Source organism: Phoxinus phoxinus (genome assembly GCF_949152265.1).
Source record: "Phoxinus phoxinus genome assembly, chromosome: 5".
Taxonomy (NCBI): domain Eukaryota; kingdom Metazoa; phylum Chordata; class Actinopteri; order Cypriniformes; family Leuciscidae; genus Phoxinus; species Phoxinus phoxinus.
This window is the reverse complement of record NC_136880.1, coordinates 22,042,106-22,063,017: the sequence shown is the minus strand read 5'-3', so window position 1 is coordinate 22,063,017 and position 20,912 is coordinate 22,042,106. Positions and strand designations below refer to the sequence as shown.

General features: G+C 37.1%; 1 protein-coding gene across 1 annotated transcript in view; it reads left to right on the top strand.

The window, feature by feature from the left end:
• ntng1b (netrin g1b) overlaps positions 1-20,912 on the top strand; it is a 54,469-nt gene that overhangs the window by 15,206 nt on the left and 18,351 nt on the right. The window contains 1 exon segment of the mRNA XM_079611658.1: positions 14,418-15,061. Coding sequence (XP_079467784.1) covers positions 14,418-15,061 — 644 coding nt within the window.

Sequence of the window (20,912 nt, the reverse complement as noted above, 5' to 3'; positions counted from 1 at the left end):
GTGGCGCGAACAGTGTATCTTTCAACAGTGTTCGTGTTTGTTTGACTATAGTAGAGATGATCGGTTCACGTGCGCTGTCTGATGTTGACCAATGATGTTGACTGAATGCTGTCTGTCAAATTAATTTAATTCAAACAATGTGTATATACAACTCAAAATGTAATATGAACAAAACGAACATGAACAAGGTTAAGGGGAGTAGCTTGAAGATGTCATGTTACGATTCTGACTCCTGTGTAAGTTCACTGCAAAAGAGAATGTTGTTTGCTGGGTTTACAGCTGCAAAGACAATTATACAGAATTGGTTTACCCCGCACATGTGTGCAAAAACATATTGGATTCATAGTCTTCATAAAATAGTGACTTGTGAATGTACAACAGCACGAATTAACAAGGCTAAACCTAGAACCATTGAATGTTTTTCTTCCAACATATTGGACTATATAAAGGAATTACTATATAAAGGTGTTTTTTTATTTTATTTTTTATATTATATATTTTTTTTTATTACTTTTTTTATATATTTTTATTTATTTATTTATTTTTCCTCTCTCATATTGTTAAATTATGGATAATATGTCTGTTGCTCCCCCTTCCCTGTCTGTTTTTTGAATGCATGTTATTTCTAAAGACAATAAAAAGTTGATCACAAAACAAAAAACAAAACAAAAAAGATGTCATGTTTCAAAATCACTTGACATCACCCAACGTTCCTCTATGGCTCTAGGGTTGTTGTGAAGGTAGGGGCGGAGCATAGAGACTATGCCGTTTCTCGTCTGTTACTCTAGCGTAGACCAATTCACTTTATGGAGGTATTACTGCCCCCATCTGGTATGGAATGTGGAGTATGACTTGATTTTTTTTTGCCAGACATTACACATGGCACCTTTAACGTTAGGTGTCTGTGCTAATCATTTTACGCCGGAATCGTTCACAAATTTGAATGTCTAAAAAAACACAACGTGAAACAAGGCAAAAACACCACATGATAGCAAACGTTGATCTCAATAACCACTGTAAGCTGATAAAAAAAGTAGACTATCATCTCATAAATGCATCTCCGTTAATGTAATCTACATTAAATAAAAGATATAATGTATGTCTCAGTCAAAATGATTGTCTTTACCATTCAGAGACATGTTGATGTAGACGTCCTTCCATCGACTCTACATCTTCCCTTTCCAGCTCAGGTTCAGAGTCTGGCTCGTGCATATACGGTTGAATTCCGTAGGTCGCGGCCAGGTCGGGTTCATTCACAACTTGCGCCATGATGTCATTTTGGAATGATATGCTGAAGTTACCTGCGGTGTCAACCCCCCTCCTTCCTGCCACCAATCATTTGCATTATTAAAATGACCTGTGTTTATTTTTTTTCCACTTTTCTTTTTTAGAAGGGCCTGAAAGACTATAATAGAGCGTAGGTATCCAAGGTAATACTAGGTTATGACTCCTTTAAAATAGTCCAAGTGACTACAGTGGCTCAACCATTTTTTGCATACAAAAAGTATTATCGTCGCTTGATAAACTTGTAGTTGAGCCACTGTAGTCACTTGGACTTTTTTAAACATTATCTTTACAAACTTTATGGGCCGGCAAGTTTCGATCCCTTAGAAGCCTATGGAGGAGTGAGACAACTCTCAGATTTAATCAAAATATCTTAATTTGTGTTCCGAAGATAAACGAAAGTCTTACGGGGTTGGAACAACATGAGGGTGAGTAAATACTGACAGATTTTCCTTTTTGTGTGAACTAACCCTTTAACAAAAAACGCTCACAATGTTCACCCCCACCTGTGATATACTGTATCTAGGGCAGGGAGAAGCACATGGTTTAAACTGCTGTTTGCTCGCCATATTTATGTCAGTTATTACAATGGTGATAAACTCCTGTTCTAACATACTCAAAATCCTGTTCCAAGACAGACAAACACCAAAGGGGCAAGCTATTTCAACATTTGCTGAAGACACAGAAGCTAGCGCTGTTTGGTCTGGGTGTGCTTTACAGTTTCCTGGTCATGACATCATGGACTGAATTCACACGTGCTTTACAACGCAATCACGCAGAGGCATTCCCACAGTATCTTTCGACACAGCGCGAGTTCCCCTTCAGGGAACTAAAGGATCTGTGTATTAGATATATATATGCCAAGAATAACAATGCATGTTATTGCATAGACTGGTAATGCAGGTAGAGAGATCGAGGAAGATTTCCCAAATTTATTTACTCCTCACATTTTATTCCACCGCACACTGTGCATAACATTCTTGCTGTTATGGGAATACCAACCCAACATAAATTACCAAGAATCAACTTGCCTTATTAGTCTCATTTCCCCAAAAAGCCAAGATGAAGCCAAGATCCAGCAAATAAATTAATGAAAGTAAGGGCTTTTGGCAATCCAGCACAAACTGTCTGCCAGCAACGCGCTCCAGACGGCAAGGGATTCCTTTCAGAGTCTGGCCTGCTGGCTGGCACTGTGAATTTCCCATCCTCCTTCTGATCTGAGCGGCTTGGCAGTCTTTGAGGCAGAGCCTCATGACCATGTGTCAGACCTGCATCCTAAGACAGCGAGTGCTGGACTCAAGGCTTGTTCAGGATCACAGGGGTCACAGATGCTGAAAGCCTCTTCACTCAGAGAAATACAAAAGCACCAAAGCAACAGAAAGACATTTTCGTTTGGACAGTTTCTGGAGTGGTAGTTTATGAGTAATACACTTCATAAAAAGCCATAGTCATAATAAACACTGCTGCGCTTCATGTGGTATGTGGGGACAACAGTTGCTTTAATGGCTTGAGATTTTTCTCTGTCAAAAGTACAATTGTCATTCTTCAACTATTCTGTGTGGACTTGTCATCCTGAGCTGTTGTCGGGCCTGAAGAAGATCTGCCTACCTGTCTGAGTGGCTGAAGCAGAGGCACTGGTGATGCAAAGGTTTGGCAGTGAAGGGAGACTGGCCACTTTAAATATACTTGTGACAACTTCAAATCTGCATTCATTATATAGGTGACTATTGCCTGAATTTATGCCAAATGGTTTTATTGTGTTCTTCCAAACACTATAGAAAAATAAATTATATTGAAAATTTGGTTTGAAGGACAGAACTGACAAAAGTGACATTAAGGATTTGGTGTTTGAAACCAAAATACAAAACCACTGCTGCATAAAACACAAATCTGTGTGACTGGACGTTTGGCTAGTTACATAAGCCGGTGTGATTTTAAACTTCCCTGTGACAACAATAGCCCTGGTCTCTCTTTTCAATAGAACACAAGACAATTATTTTTGGATGGTCAGAATTTTAAGAACTAACTGATAAAAAGAGATGGATGGGAGAAAGTATATAAATAATATTAAAATGACACTATTATAGTATTTATTAATATTTTAAATAAGCTTTATTTTTTATATTTTCAGCATTGTTTTTAATTTTGGTTTAATGTTAGTCATCTTGCTATGTGCTTTTGTCGTTTTTATAATTTCTTTAATATTTATATTAAATCTTTATATTTATATTAAATATTTTCCATCTAATATTTTATTTTATTTCCGCGTTATTTCAATTAACAAATTTTTTTTATCAGGCCTAGTTAGTTTCAGTTAATAATATCAACACTAAAGGGAGATAGACTTATAAGAGAGTGTTTTGATGGGTAGTTGATTGAATAACCATAATGCACTTGCAGTTGCACATTTTAAAGGACTGTGTGTGTGTGTGTGTGTGTGTGTGTGTGTGTGTGTGTGTGTGTGTGTGTGTGTGTGTGTGTGTGTGTGTGTGTGTGTGTGTGTGTGTGTGTGTGTGTGTGTGTGTGTGTGTGTGTGTGTGTGTGTGTGTGTGTGTGTGTGTGTGTGTGGTGGGGTGTCATTGTCAACCTTGCCTACTGTAAATGCATTTCCTTAAAACTGAAGGAAGTGTTGAAATTATAATTGTCAAATTTGGCAGCATACCACATGTAGTACTTAAACACTAGGTTGAAAATAACTCAGAATATTCCTTTGTGCATTAATACAAGGTGGTGACAGCTTTGCAATTTGTAGTATTAATTGGAAGCTAAAAAAGGATTCTCCCCTAAATCTATTAGTAACTTCACTTGATGTACTGTAGCCTTGTGAAAACACCTTACACATGAGATGTGTAAAACAGGCTGTTATTATGAAAGATTTGCAATTTTGGATGTGAATAATTAGGCAGACTTGCCATGGAGAGCTTCTAAAATAAACAGGGATTGATCTTGTCTATAATGCCTGGAGAAAGCTATCGTTTACATTACCATTCATGTCAATGGCAGTTGTTCGGCTGACACAGGACCCTCTAGAAGTACACGATTGGACATCTAGCGGTGCAATGTTCACATTACATTCAGAAACATAAAGCAAAAAAATTTACAAATAATAATTTTACATTTTCAAGCGAGCATGTCGTAGGCCCCACACTTTGGGAAAACTATAAATAGTACATTTGTTTTTTGCACCCGCAATCCTATATAGAACAAGCAGTTTGGAAAATGGATGGATGTGTCTTGCAACAACAACAACAAATAGCTAGAATAAAACAGCTATTTTTTAATGTCCAACCATAAATATAGAGAAATATGCTAAAAAAGAAGCAGATGGTTTAGTTAAATAATCTAGCAGGGCATGCTAGCAAGCTAAACCTTGAGATATGGAGTCAAAAAGATTCTGGGAAGAGGATCTTCAACATTAGTGCAAGTGAGGAAATAATATTAATCAGAATGAGTCACACTGCTTAAACCCATCTTCACTTACTCCACTAGAATTGAGTTGATTTGAGAAACAGCTCATCTCATTAATCATGCTATGAAATTTCTATGACTAACCCTGCATTAAAGTGGCAATCAAGACTATGAATAGTCAGATGGTTAATCAGCTGAGTCTTTTGTATAATTCTCTTCATAAGTGTGACATATTTCAATTATTAGCGAGGGTCACTTGTTTAACAGAAAATATACTCTGTCGAGTAATACTGAGGAGGTAGAACGGATATGACTCAGAGCTGCATTTATGTTATACAATAAGATAACAAAGAGGTAAACGGGGAGCAAAGTGTCAGGGCGGATGTGAAAGCTCAAGGAGTGCAAACATAACAGCTAGCTTGTGGTAAGAGTGAACAATGGAATGATGGCATGCCCTGCCATGTGCCACACATGAACCTCGAGGACACCTTATACATGCACCAGGAGAAAGGGTAACAATAGTTTCATGACAGCTGCGATGAGGCATAATATCTGTCAATTACTTGCATTCTGCCTAAGGAAACCAATTCTGCCACATAAGAAAACAAATCATGCTTTGGTAAATCATAACTATGACAAAATTTTGAAATTATGCGATACAAGTTCATAATTATGATATAAACATATTTGGACATAAAAGGGCAATTAGTATTTCATCATTTTTTTGTTGTTTGGTTTAAATATGATTTACCTAATTTCTCTTATCTCGGAAATGGTTTGCCATATAATCCTATAGGTGAATTACAAGGAGTCGTGTGTAGGCTGTGTCTATTTATTCACTCATTTGAATACATATTTTAGTATTATTTGCACTGTGAAAAAAAATAATTGAATTAATTGCACCTTATTGGTCATGTCATTAAAAAAAAATCAGATTTTTAGTTAGTGTTAACAAAACGAGCTAAATGAAGAAAAAAAAATTCTAGGCTTGCATGTGTGCATTTTGCTAAAATTAATATTTAGATTTGCATATTATAAATGAGCTGATAAAAACAAGTTAATTATATGGTATAACTACACATATATGTGCATAATGTTATCTGTATTTAAATGTAAATCAATTTCATACAACAACTCAAACAAGCATTCAAACAATAATTAGTAAATTACCCCCCAAAAAATTAGTATACACTGAAAAAAAAATGGATTTATGCTGCTGGTTCCGTAGATTAAAATGAGTTCATTCAAGGCGCTTCTTGAACAGTTTGTCACAACAAATGCATAAATGCAGATCCAGACTGACACGTTAGACTTTTGAGCATTATTAATCTAACATCATCCGTTCATGATGATTCATTTAGTACTGCAGGGAAAGCATGTAATGATAAAATGTATACTTTGAATTGTAATTATATCCTTGCAGTGTAATTAGCTTTGAATAAAAGTACACTCTAAAAACTCCTGGGTTATTTCTTCAACCCATTTTCTGGGTTATTTGTGTTGGGTTAAAATTATGGGTTATTTTTGACCCAGGAGTTTTTAGTGTGTATCCACCAAATGCATACATATACATAAAATAAAATACATCGTATGAATAAATATTTACTAATTTACAATATAGTTTTGCTGTTGTTGTTGTTGTTGAATGCCAGGAAGAGGAAAAATCAATCGAATCAGGAAACAAGTAATCCCAACCCAACCCAACTCCATGTGCTGTTAAACATGAAAGACAGACGACTAGCACAGTGAAGTGGTGGGAAGAACTGTTGATTGAATTCTGACAGCTTGGTGCATCCGGCCTCTTCCACCCCCTCTGGATAATGAAGTGGTGATAAGTTTACCCCAGCCGGACGAAGCCCCATGGGATAGATAATGAGGCCAGTTGTTAATTAATGTAAAGTTCCTCTGGTATCTGTATGCTCTGTGAATCCCAATTAGTCTAAAGCCTAACAACATGTTGCACTTGATTTTCAGTTCACTTCAAAGCTCAGGCTCCTTCTGCTGTTTTCAGAGTCCCTGCTTTCTCGAAGTCTTTATACTAAAGGGCACACTGCATGGCATGGAGGAAAGACAGCGATGCGTACACTTCTGCTTAGATGCAACCACTGCTTCCACCACTCACGTCAAATCATTAAAGCAACACCGTGTCCGAACCAGACGAGACAAGAAAATGTATCTGCCCACACTACATGAGAAGAAATGCTCCGCAACGCAGCACAAAGAAAATCAGAACAGAGTGTGGAAGAGTTCAGTGTTTGCGTGCACACTCTCAAAGCCGCAACACTCTGCAAAAGCATAAAACATATACCAACCAATTGTTATGACTTTGGATTGCTTCTCCAGATGGCATCCTTTGTTATGGTTTTCCTTGTGGAAAATTAGGGATTTGCTATGTAATATCAGAAGTTTCTAAACGTACAAAATGTTGGATGATTAATACCAGTAATACCAGACTCTGCTACTTCACTTTGCTTCGTAGACAGAGTCTGGAATGGCATAATAGAGAAGTGTTTTCTCTCTCGCTAGGGGGCGATTGTCTGACGTTTAAAATCATTGGTTACCCGTAAGCCAATCAGATAAGTTTAGTTAGGACGTATGTTATGCGCCTGTACAGCCGCATCGAACCACAGACATCATGCATTGAACTCAAATCTATGATCGAACTTACACTGTAAACACATGATGATGCGAGCGAAATAACGGAGTGAACATGACTGTAAACGACTTTTGTAGATTATGCGTCGTTAATCTACGCATCCACGGTACAATCACGGCCTCTAAACATATTTTTGACAGAGTGAAACAAGAAAATATTTGCAGCCAACTCTCAAATTTAGGATTAGATATTTTAAACACAGCCAGTGCCGCTGCTAGCCATTTCGGTGCCCTAAGCATAATTCCTTTCTGATGCCCTCTACCCCGAGAAGCTTCATGAGGCACACACGCCTCTCTTGCTCTCTCTCCCTCTCTGCCGTGCACGCGCTACGCGGTTTGGAGCACAGTCTCTGTCTCGCGGGCGCGCTCGCTCTAGATTCCGGAGATTTTAACTAATTCGCGGGCATCAGTGAGCCGCTATCAATATGCGGGAGACTCCCGGAACGCTATTTTTTTGGTGCCTCCTCAGCTCTTGGTTCCCTACACACAGCGCGTGGTGGGAGCGGCGGCACTGGTTCTCCGCATCCCGTGTCTCGTTTCGGTTTTCGATTTCTCTAACCTACAATGTAAAACTCGGCGCTTAGCGTCTACGTCACGGCTCTCAGCCCGCCCTCTGTTCGTTGATTGGCCCGGCCGTCCGAAGGCCGGTGGAAAACTGAAAGATAGGCCGCTGTCTCAGACTGAATACAGGAGCGAAATGAAATTAGCGGAAGTAGGAAGTCTGACGTAGTCAGGCTAACATTGCGCAGCGCAGAAATAGAACCAATACATAAAAAAATGGAATATTAGCAACCATGAATTAGGTATGCCTGATATGTGTTGGATTTTGCATTATTAATTTTTTTTTAATATATATAGTTGTTTTCTAGTTTAATATATTTTAAAATGTAATTTATTCCTGTGATGTCGAAGCTGAATTTTCAGCATCATTACTCCACAATCATAATCCTTAATTCAGAAATCATTTTAACATGCTGATTTGGTGCCCAAGAAGCATTTATTATTATTATAAATAGTTTGTTTAATAGTTGTAAAAAATTGCAGGATTTTTTTGGCGAAGCCTTTTGAACGGTAGTGTATTTAATGGCAGCACAACTGTTCAAATCCATAATTTTTTTGTCTGCACCTGATCAGATCTGTGTTTCCTGTGTGACCTAATGCCACGGATATCTAACACGCTGAGATCCTGTGGGGATTTACTTAGGCCAAGGATCTTATCATAATGTTTTCATTTTATGGACAGTGAAGTGATTTCCACATATCCTATTGGCAATCTGTCAGGCCTACGCCACAGATCTTATTCTGCAGCGTGTGCAGGTCTCGCTGGCTTCAGAGTTCACCACCGCTTTGCTTCATTTCTCCCATGGTCAGTGGGGTAAGTCCTGCACTGCAGTAAAGCACCTCGATGACTATGGACCATTAAAGTGCTATTGAGTTTCTGTCAAATCGCCAGCACCTACAATCTCTCACTGTCCCTCCTCTCAGCCCTCTCCATTATCAGGCCCCTCCAGCCAGCGTGGCTCAACATCACCATAGACATAGCTAAGATTGCCATACCTGAGCAGAGTCTGCATTAGTTTCAGCCGTCGAAACCTTGCTTTAGGTCTGGGTGAGGCAGGATGTGATGTATCCTTGTGATTCTGGGCTAACCCATAACCCTACATCAATATAAGCCTTAGCTATTTTGTTCCTCTGGGAGAGATTGGGGACTCAATCTCATATAGTTGCTTGTGAAGACTCTTGTTGTAATTGGATCCTTCTCATAGGGCAGAAGGGTTTTTTCTGGAGAGCAGATAAAGCAGAAATCATTGGTTTCAGAGAGTTGACCTGAAGAAGAAGTTTGACACACGTTTGACACAAGTTTGGGGTAATAAGAGGGTCAAGGTTTGGCTGGTTAGTATGATGCCGTTACCCCCTGCTGGTAGATACCAGAAATGCACCATCTGGTTTTAAAAACTTTCCCCATTGACTGCCATTTAAAGTGTCCCTCTATTAGGCTATTTTAAATGTTTCTAATTTTCTTTTGAAGGCATCCTACAATAGGATTAGCTGCATGCATCCAAGGTCATAAAACACTTTGATTTTCTCATAATATACATTGCACATCATCTAATTTCTCAAGGAGTCTGGAAACGGTTGGTTCGAAGATTCAGTCTCTCTAAACCCCTCCTTCGAGCCTATTATATACTCTTCTCTGATTGGTCAGATGGCTCAGTCTGTTGTGATGTCTACCGCTTACAGCGCATGTCAGAAAATAAATGGCTATTACCAAATCTGAATTTTAGCTCTGGAGACTTCCTCGATGCTTGGTACACAGTGGTACAAACAGATGGTGTCGGTTTTCCGTATCAATTCCAGTGCGAGTCCTCATCTATTTGAAGTGCATCAAAGTGGATTCACAGCACTGAAAACAGCGTCTTCTCGACATTTAGACAAACTAAACTCTTCCAGTCTCAGCTACAACTATTGAGAGCGGGTCAAAGACCTTAATGAAGACCATAGGCTAGCATTATTCAGACTTGTGACATTGTTACGTTGGTACGTAACAGGAGGTGAGACTGGAATTGCTTATGACCAGTTTCAGCAGTTCCGAATAGATTATTTCTTTTAGGAGACAATAACTTTATTTGTTGTGCAACTTGATCTTTAAAACTTTGCAGAACTTTTACATTCACAATATTTTTCAATCACTATACACACTATGAAAGGCAATATTCGAAAAAGCATAATAGGGGCACTTTAATATTAGCTGTATTCTGACTAAGCACAATTGTGCAACCAATATAGTATAACTACTTTTCTTTAAGTATGGCAGATTTATTTAGGCATACAGTATTTATTCATATTTTTAATTAACATTTAGTGTTATATTTTCAGTTTACATTTTCATTTTAGCTTTAGTAATTTTGTTGTGTTTTTGTCGTTTTATATTTATTTTTAGCTACAATTGTATTTTATTTCAGTTAATTGACAAGGAAACATTTCTAATTTTCGTTTTGTTTAGTTTTTTGCTTTTCATCTAATATTTATATTTTATTTTATTTCAATTAACAAAAATGTTTTATATATAGTTTTAGTTAACAACCCTGCCATTAAGATGAATGCTAATAACTTTCTCTGGGTATTACAGACCTTCTTAACTCATAACCACAATGTCAAATAATTGTAATGCATTATATCAATATAAATATACATCCCAGAGATGTACATGTTTAAAGAAACTGAATTGTAAGTGAAATATTGACACTCTTCCTTCGTAAATTCCACATGGAGCATATATCCTGTCTTTGTCAAAGCAGAAGAAAAGCGAGATTAATAAATACGATTAATCAGACATGACGTTGAAGCCAGACTTCCTCAGGCTTTTCCTTGATCAGAGTCTAAACCATGAATCACACAACCTCCTCTGTGTTACACTACTGCTATATTTCATTGAAGAGCTTTTTCTTTTCTTTACATAAAACATTGAAATTGCATACATGTTGTTCAGTGCATTTTATCACAGGAAACCATTTGTTCTTTAAAAACATGGTTGCAGGTACTGGTAGTGATTCTGTGCATAGAAGGAATGGGGAATTTAGTCAGTCTGTGATCTGGGGTGCGATTCTTAAACATTTGTCACATCAGCTGATTTGTAGGGCAGCTTGGACCTATTCATCAGGCCCTGCTGTCATTGGCCAACAAATTTATGTTCCTCATGCACATACTCTGTCCCGGACCACATCAACGGGGCTAGGCCTGTCAGTCTCACAACCTTCATGTCTATCACATCTGCTATTGTTTTTATTTGTTTGTTTTTTCTAGTGTTGCTGCCCTAACTGTGTATGATATATAATTTCTTGACAAAAACACAATATTTGCATTAGTTTAATTTCTTATTCAAAATTTGCGGTCAGTGAGATTTTAAAATGTTTTTAAAGATGTCCCTTATGTTCATCACAGCTGCATTTATTTGATCAGAAATGAAATATTATCACAATTTAAAATAATGTGTTCTATTTTGATACTTTTTTACAAAGCTGAATTTTCAGCAGCCATTAATGTAACTTTTTTTCAATTTAACGCATCCTTGAATAAAAAAGTTTTTATTCAAAAGTATTCAAAACAGTCTTACTGACCCCAAGCTTTTGAACAGTAGTGCATATTTATTATTTGATAGTCTTTTTTTTATTTCAGTTATTGTTGCTATGATTACTTAAATAATCTTTTGATGCAGTAATCAAAATAATTATCAAAGTGTGTTTTGATCAAAATAAATATATAATCTTAATTAAGCTGAAATGTTATTATTATTCAACAAAATTTATATTCAATTCTAGTCACACAATGACTGGTTCATTGTCAGAATTACAAAAGATGATGTTGTGTTCAGTGGACAATAATTCATATGCTTAATTAAAGGCTTGTGTCCGTGGCCAAATGATTAAAAACTAGTTTGTGAAAATAGGTACTATATATATTAATCTTCCAATTCTGTACCATAATTCATTTTAGGTTTGAAATGTACAACCTGTTTTTCTGCTCTGGGTCAGTTGGGGTAATAACATTGAACACTTTCATTGGAGCTCACAAATTCTCAATTAATACACGATCGTATGATGAATGCCCTAACATCCTCAGTTCAAACCATTGGACCGCAATCCGAGACACAATATTGGATTGCCCCTTTGGCTTTATGAGGCAGGACCTCATTAGCGACCAGTCTAACATGACCTTTATGTTGAAGTGTCTGTGATGCACACTCCTATGGCGGTTCTCTAATCAACAGGGATTAATAGAGAGCAGCTTTGGAAATTACTGCTGTGGTCCAGTGCTGCTGATGGAGATGTCAGCTATTCTAATGAGCACCGCTACACTGTCTTTCCTCCTCTAACAGAGACCATACGTGGAATGGGATATAATCTACATCGATTTTTCAATGGCCACCTTCAACATTGGTCACTCTATCCCCAAGTGTTAAGAGGAGAGAGCATATTGATCGGGATAAGGCAGCAGCTTTTGGTCAGGGAGCCACTGCAGGAGAATCCAGTGGAAGGCCTGGCCCTCTTTGTCACATTAAGCCACTCAGTATTGTCTATATCAGGGTACGTAAGTGTTGTAATGCGGTTGGAGGAAGAAATCAATGATAGTATATGTGTGCAGGTGGTAAATCTCTTCTACTTTAAATGCACACAGAGGGGGACCGATAGTTCAGTAACATGAAGACTAAAAAGAAGATTACAGCCAAAAATGACCCTCATCTCCCACATGTTGTTCTTAAACCCATATGTATTTTCTGTGGGACACAAAATTAGATGCTTTTGAAGAATCATTGCATTGCTCTTGCCAAATGACTGCTTACGGCGGCCAAGAACTACTGAGCTACAACGAACGAAAGAAAGAAAGAAAGAAAGAAAGAAAGAAAGAAAGAAAGAAAGAAAGAAAGAAAGAAAGAAAGAAAGAAAGAAAGAAAGAAAGAAAGAAAGAAAGAAAGAAAGAAAAGCTTGTGTGCTATAATCTACTGAAATAAATATAAGTGAATGGCAATTTACATCTCATTTACAGTACATCTGCAATAGAAGACATGGTTGTGTAAAATTGGAAATTTAATTGGATTTTATTATAATATTTATTTCAATATTTCAAAATTTCAATATAAATAATTACATAAAAGCCAAGTATACATTTATATACATCTTATTTTCAACTTGGAAGTCAGCTATTTTGTGTGAATGTGCAAGACTATAGGTAAATAACTAGAAGAGTATCAAAGTGCAGTAAACAGTAAAACCTTGTACTATAGACCAGTCTGTTTATGATTACAATAATACATTGAAATAATATGATAACAAATTCCAGTTTGCAACATCAAGCAGCATAGCGGGCTGTTTTAAAATGCAATTCTGCAACCTGTTTGCTAGCACATTTCAATTTCTGGAATCAAAATGTAAAAATCAATTCTGAATATGACACGTAAGAAATATGACCATACGTTGTACAAACTACTGTTATTTTGCTTTTAAGGTCATCTGTGTAGCTTGAAAGCCCCTGGTTACTATGAACTTTCCTTGTATGGTGTGAATTGTGTAAAAATTCTTCAGAAATGTACATTTTTGTGTTCCATGAAAACCAGTATTATGGTTTTGGAATGACATGAATTCCAGAAGATGATTTTTTTGTTAAAGTATAGATGTGATCCTTCTGCCTCACTAAACACTTGTGCCTGAGTGAAACATTATTTGTTCAGCACAGCATCTCAGATCAAATCTCCCTGTGAACATTCCTGGACTAAACCAACAAGGGAAACACATTTTGATCTAACAACGCACAGTAGATAATTAATTTGATGTGAGGAAGCATCCCAATCTGTCCGTTCTTTCACTGACAGCAGCGATGGGGACAAAATTATTGCACAAACAAAGCTGAATCTTTTGTCCCTAGAGCCTTTAGATGTTATGCATCTTTTGTAATTGCAATCCGCCGCTGTTTGTGCCTGAAACAAAACAAGATTTATGACAATTGCGGCCGATCAAACATGTATACAAGACGGAAATTAATGGCCGTCTCCTCAAAGTTCATGGCTGATTGTCATTTGTGCTATGGCTCAGAGGTGTGCTGAATGTTAATGAAAAAGTTGATCTGAGAAACAGCGGCTCAGCGGTGCAGGGCAGACACAGACACATGAAAAATGCATGGAGCTCTGTGTGTACCTTCAACTTCACTCATCTGAATTCCACTCCCATTCCAACTGGCCAACAAGCAAGAATATCAATTACATTAGCAATTTGGGTGGTAGCGAGCGAGCGGGTAACCACTGAGCAGCTCTCGTGAGACACACCACTCCAAATGCACACAATGGCCATTCTGAGCACCGTGCTTAGCAGTCACCTCAGGAAAACGTCCAACTTATTGCGTTAATGGAGACTGAAGTGTTTTCACCAAAGAATATGTTCATTAACATCGTGATTCATGTGGAGAATCAAACATCTCAGTGTGGGTTCCCTCTGTTCCCCTCAAATGAGTGTCTAGCTGCAAACCTTCTACTATTAGCTTACTGCAAAATTAACAAATCCGGTCTGTGTGTGTTTCAGGAAAACCCATATATGTGTAATAATGAATGCGACGCTGAAACCGAGGAGCTGGCCCACCCGCCCGAGCTCATGTTTGACTCTGAAGGACGAAACCCCACTACATTCTGGCAGTCGACCTCCTGGAAGAAATATCCGAAGCCCCTTCAGGTCAACATCACGCTGTCCTGGAACAAAACAATAGAACTCACAGATGACATTGTCCTTACCTTCGAGTCTGGCCGACCTGAGCAATTAGTCTTGGAGAAGTCGCTGGATTACGGTCGTACGTGGCAGCCGTACCAGTTTTATGCAGCTGACTGTTTGGATGCCTTTACTATGGAGCCAAAAGCTGTACATCAGCTGACCCAAAGCAGTATGCTAGAGATCATCTGCACTGAGGTCTATTCAACAGGCTATGTGTGGAAGTACGACAAAACTGTACGCTTTGAGATCAAAGACCGCTTCGCCCTTCTTGCTGGTCCAAGACTGCACAACATGGCTTCTCTGTATGGGCAGCTGGACACCACCAAGAACCTAAGGGATTTCTTCACCCTCACTGACCTTCGCATCAGACTTCTACGGCCTGCCACCGGAGCCACAATGGTGGATGAGAACAACCTCTCTAGATACTTCTACGCCATCTCGGACATCAAAGTGCAGGGCAGGTAAGGTAATGCCTCTTTGAGACTGAGTCTTAATTTAACAGAACATGCCTATCATTTGGTTTCTATCATTTTTGCTTAATACCAAAATTAATTAATAAAATTAATTAATTATTTAAAAAACAACTATAAAAATGTTATAAAAATAACATGCAAATAAAATGTACAATTAAAAGCTTTATGCACGATTGAGGTAAATATATATTATTTTTTTTCGGTAAGAAGACAAACTCAATCTAGGCTCATTGGAAAAACATTTTTGCTAAATTCCAAACATTAGTTGTTATGGAAGCTTGTTTTCTCCACAGAATAAAACATTTTAAAAGATAATTGTGACTTTTTATTTCACAATTGCGAGATATAAAGTCAGAATTGGAAGATAAACTTGCAATTGCGAGTAATAAAGTACAATAAAAAGGACTTTTTTCCTCAGAATTGCGAGTTTATATCTCACAGTTCTGACACGCAATTGCGAGATATAAAGTCAGAATTGCATGATATAAAGGCGCGATTGCGTGTTATTTAAAGTCAGAATTGTGAAATATAAACATGAAATTCTGAGAAAAAGAAGACAGAATTGCGAGCTTCCATAAGTTGTTTAACACCAACGACTTTTCACACAAATTATGATTACGGGGACATATTATCAATTAATAACGTTGTTTGTTTTTTTGCGAGGTTCCATACACAATACTATGTAATGACCTTAAAGAGATAGTTCACCCAAAAATTAAAATTAGCCCATGATTTACTCACCCTGAAGCCATACTAGGTGTATATGGCATTCTTCTTTCAGACGAATACAATCGGAGTTCTATTAAAAAAGCAGGCTCTTCCAAGCTTTATAATGAGAGTCAATGAGCATATTTCTTTTGAAAGTCCATCAAGCGCATGCATCCATGATAAAAGTGCTCAAAACAGCACTGACGGGTTAATAAAGGTCTTCTGAAGTTAAGCGATGTGTTAGTGTAAGAAAAATATCCATATTGAAAACTTTATTGACTAAAATAACTAGCTTCCGGCAGACAGCCGTACGCAAGTCGACTTACACCAAACACCATTTGTTTCCAGGCGGATCGTTAAAGAACACGGCACACACACGTCTCTCAGACATCCTGTAGAATTCAGCCAATCAGATCACCACTTCGAAACTCCTGAAGTGTTTCCAGAAAAGTGTGCCATATGCATCAGACTTTCAGCCAATGGTCTGTGGGCGTGACACGTCTGAGGCTGAGACTAGGGTGACCACCTGTCCCGCATTTTGCGGGACAGTCCCGAAATTTGAAGCTTTGTCCCGCGTCCCGCAAGTCATAAACAGTGTCCCGTATTTTAATTTTGTCTGTATTTTATTTAATCGTCCTTTAAATTACAATTCTACAATTAAAAAAATTGATAATAAGAAAACACTGAACATGCGCAGCGCAGCCGTTATTATTGGTTCTAGCCAGAGCGGGAAAACAAACACTGAAAAAAAAACAAACAAAAAACACACACACACACAAAAAAATATTAATTCAAGATGCACTGAATCCGGTAAGAACGCATTCAATCTTTCTATTCTTCACTAATGGAATTTATGTGCTTATTTGGAAATGTGCTTTTTAGCGATTGGATTATTATTCACGGTTCCATGCTGGTGGAATGATCTCCCTACCCTCGTCCGGAATGCAGAATCCCTGACTACATTCAAAAGACAACTGAAAACTCATCTCTTCCGTGAGCACTTGACATGACAAAAAAAAAAAAAAAAAAAAAAAAAAAAAAAAAAAAAAAAAAAAAAAAAAACTTTTATCCTCCCTTGTTTGGCTTATGCTACTCTGAGCAATGCCTGAACTTTGTATTTTGAGCACTTCTTGCGTTATTTTTGCCTCTTCACGATGACTCGCTTGCTGTAGTCCTCAGTTGTAAGTCGCTTTGGATAAAAGCGTCTGCTAAATGACTAAATGTAAATGTAATGTAAATGTAAATGTAAATGTATTTTCATTTAATTATTTAGATTGAATAGACCCGTGCTGTTAAAATGAGTTTATATATTAATAGTGACGTTCACAGCGCCGGTCAGCGCCATCATTAACATTTTTATAAAGCCTATTAGCAATTTAAAGCATGTTAACATCACTGCAAAAAGACATCTAATATAAAATCAATATTTATTCACCTAGTATAATAATAGTAAGTTTTCTCCCTCGTGTCCCGCATTGTCCCGCAAAATCAGGTCTGCTGACCTGCAACAGAGCAATAGCCAGGTGGTCACCCTAGCTGAGACTAGGGTTGCATAAACTACAGCGGTAACTCATTAACACATTAAAGAAACACAATAAAGACGCTAGACACAAACATGATTTGTTCACCTCCAGTGGCCAAGAAATGAACTGTTACTTTAGAGACAAGATTTATAACATTAACCCAGCACAGAATATGGCGCCTCCAGTGGCCAAGAAACAAACTGCATAATAACTTCGCCAAAAAGGTCACCATGGCTACTTCAGGGCCAAGATTTATAAAATGAACCCTGCACATGATGTGCCAAACTTATGCCAAACTTGGTTTTATAAGTTTAAATGCTCTGCTGTTTACGCACACTTTCAGGATGAAATAACGCCAAGTTTTATGCATGTAGTCCTGGCTCTTTTGCAGGATTCCACATTGTGTCAAATGACAGAATAAGCATAATGAGTGACCACTCTCACCTCTCTAAAATTAGAAGTCATGCTGAATGAGGGAATAAAATGGGCAATAAAAAATAAAATGGACCTCAAAGGTCTCATTCAGCTTGCACAAAAAGCCAAAAAGTGCAGCTTGACTTCACAAGTCAAATGACGGCACAATAGAAACAAAAACACAGCAGCTGCTCTCCAAATTGGGCCGGAATTGCTCATAAGCAGTTGGTTTATGTGAGAATAACTTGGTTTATAATGACGCATTTGATAGGCCCCTTGTGAATCTAAATGCACAGCTCTAAATTAGGATTCAAAGGACTGCAGTCGTAGATTAGGGCAATTACAGAGTGAGCTAATTGGAAAGAGACTAATCTACTAATTAAGACCATTTACTGCTGATTAAATAATAACCACTGGGGACACATCACCATGCAAGTGTGCCTGTTGGGCGACATTAATATGACTTTGCATCTGTAATGATTACTGAGGGTATTTTATGTAGATGGTGGCGCGTGGTTTTTGATCCTTTATATTGCACACCTTTAGAGTTTAGAGAACACTAGACTGATATGTTTTCATTTGAAGACCCATTGCACAATATTTAAAACTCATTTTATAGTTCAAAGGAAGTCATATACATGCACGCCACAGTAGACAATTACTCCTCTTTTGTCAGGAATTGTTTGCTTATTGAGTTGAATGAGCCAACAGATCTTGGGAAATCATGCACATGGTCCATCACTGAGGCATAAATGAACAAAACAATAAAATGTTTGACATTTGGTAACTTGTTTTACCTTATGCAGGCAGCTTCACTGTAGTGTAAACAATACAATGTAAAAATAAATAAAAATCCTAGAGCCCATTTTGGAATTCTAGATTAGACTTTTAACATTTCAACCAAACACGAAAATTCTATCATCATTTATTTACTCTCATGTCTGTACGTCCATATTCATTAACAGAATGTTCTTTGTCAATAACAGAATTATGCACACCAGAAAATATATATAAAAAAAACGGGTTTCAGATCGATTGTCAACTTTGAAGGCCGAACGCGTAAAAATATATTTGTGGGGGAAAAAACATTGTAGATCTAAAATGAGTTTGTCAGCACCCCTCATGTTCATTTTTTGAAATCTTAAATAGAGCAAATAGGAGATAAGTGGCTTCTCTATGTCTTAATGAAGGCATGTGGGACGGCTGTTGTTTGGCTTTGAAGTGTTGAGAGTCTGTGAGAAGAGGGAGGTTTGGAGGGTGCAGTGCTTGATGTTGGGAAAGATCTCCACCTAGTCTCCTTGTGAACTATGGCTCGCACAGTCTAGTCCAAATTATCCTCACCGGAAATCTTTGGTTCATTAAAAGCTAAAGTTGAGTCATCATACTTCAAAAATACTGCTTTCCGTTTTCACTCAATAAGACCATAAATGTGATGCATCAATTAAAATTTACTGGCAAACCGATTTTTTTTGATAAAAGAGTGAAATTCTTTGAGCTTCTCTTTTAACAATGCAAGGAGCAAGTCTTTTGACTTGTTTCAAAAAAGAATATTTCACATAAAGCAAAATAACTTCATTAGGTGGTAAAAAAGGAAACGTGATGTATGTTTCAGCAAACAGATTATGTTTACGATTAAATAAATGTACAATCTGAGGCTTCTGCTTCTATGCAGTCACCATATTTTTGCCATTTATTAGTTCCTGAGGCAAATCACATGGGCATACAGGTACATCCAATATCTTCTCCTGCCTGTGGGTTTTCAATTCAATTTAATCGCAAAAATTTCTGACACAGAGAAGAATATTACAGAGGAGATATTTTGACCAGGCTTTTTTTTTTTTTTTTTGTAGTTAGGATGTGGGCTAGTAGTTTTGAAGCAATGCCTCAGAAGTCCCTCTAGAAGAGAGAGGTATAGAAGGAAAATACATAGCCTACATAAACAAACAAGTGCCATTATGATTCATAACTCCATTCATAACTGCAGCTCCATATGTTAGGTTGTAAATTAATTGGCTGTTTTTCATTCTCATTCTAATGATAAAATCGAATAAAATTGTAGCCTTCAAACATTTTTAAAACTAAGATTGAGTGTGTTAATCTGTACAAGACCCTGAGAATGAAAAATAAAGACAATTAAAACCTGAAAACACAAGAAAAGCTAGTTTGCATGAGATTTTGAAACCATCAGATTGTCTCCAGTTTTTCCTTCGAAACATAAATGGACATGCACACATTCATTAACCTGTCTGAATGCCAGTAAAGGTGACATGCTGGACAACAATTAGTATGTGCTAAACATGTTTTGCTTAAACTGTTTATCACCTTTACTTGATAAAAGAGTACATTTAGCATTTATATAACGCGTTTCATGATCAAATTGTAAAAAATAATAATGTAAATTCGTGCATGCAAACACATTATTTATGATAGTTCAACAAAATAATGAAAATTATGTCTTATAAAGTTGAATATACAGTATAAGTACATCCAACTATATCTGCATACAAACAGTTAACTCAGTATACAAAATGTACACAATATCTACAGTAATCTGCTAAATGCCAGCTATAAGGCATGAAGATATTAAGATATTATAAACATCAACATCATGATTCTCTGAGAAGCTGCTTTGAAAGAATGTGTATTGTGAAAAGCGCTAAATAAATTTGACTTGACTTGCCAAAGCTACTTCCTCAGAAGACTTTGAATATAATGCACGAGTTGTACAGTTGTGCTAAACTTTACATACCCTTTGCAGAGTTCTGTTAATAATGTTAATAATTTGAACAAAATAAGAGGGTGTTTGCATGGATATTAATTTAATCATCACAGCTGTTCATTATTTAGTTCATCACCATGTGCATTTCAGTTCCTCATCCTCACTTCACTAATTTTTTGTCCAGTATTGTTTGAGCAAGGCACATAGTTTTGAGTTGTTGGCTTATGTTTAATAAATACTGTAGTTATTTATAGTCTACCTTCTTGGACTTAAACCGTGACAGAGGGATCATAAAAATTGCAGGTTATTTTTTATTTAGTATGTCCTGAATAAGATATTTCACACAACAGATGTTTACTTATAGTAAACAAGACAAAAAAAATTGCTGAATTTATAAAAATGACCCCTGAATTAATAAAAATTAATACCGTGTCATTACATGGATGATCAATGACTATTTTCATGTTTTGTGATA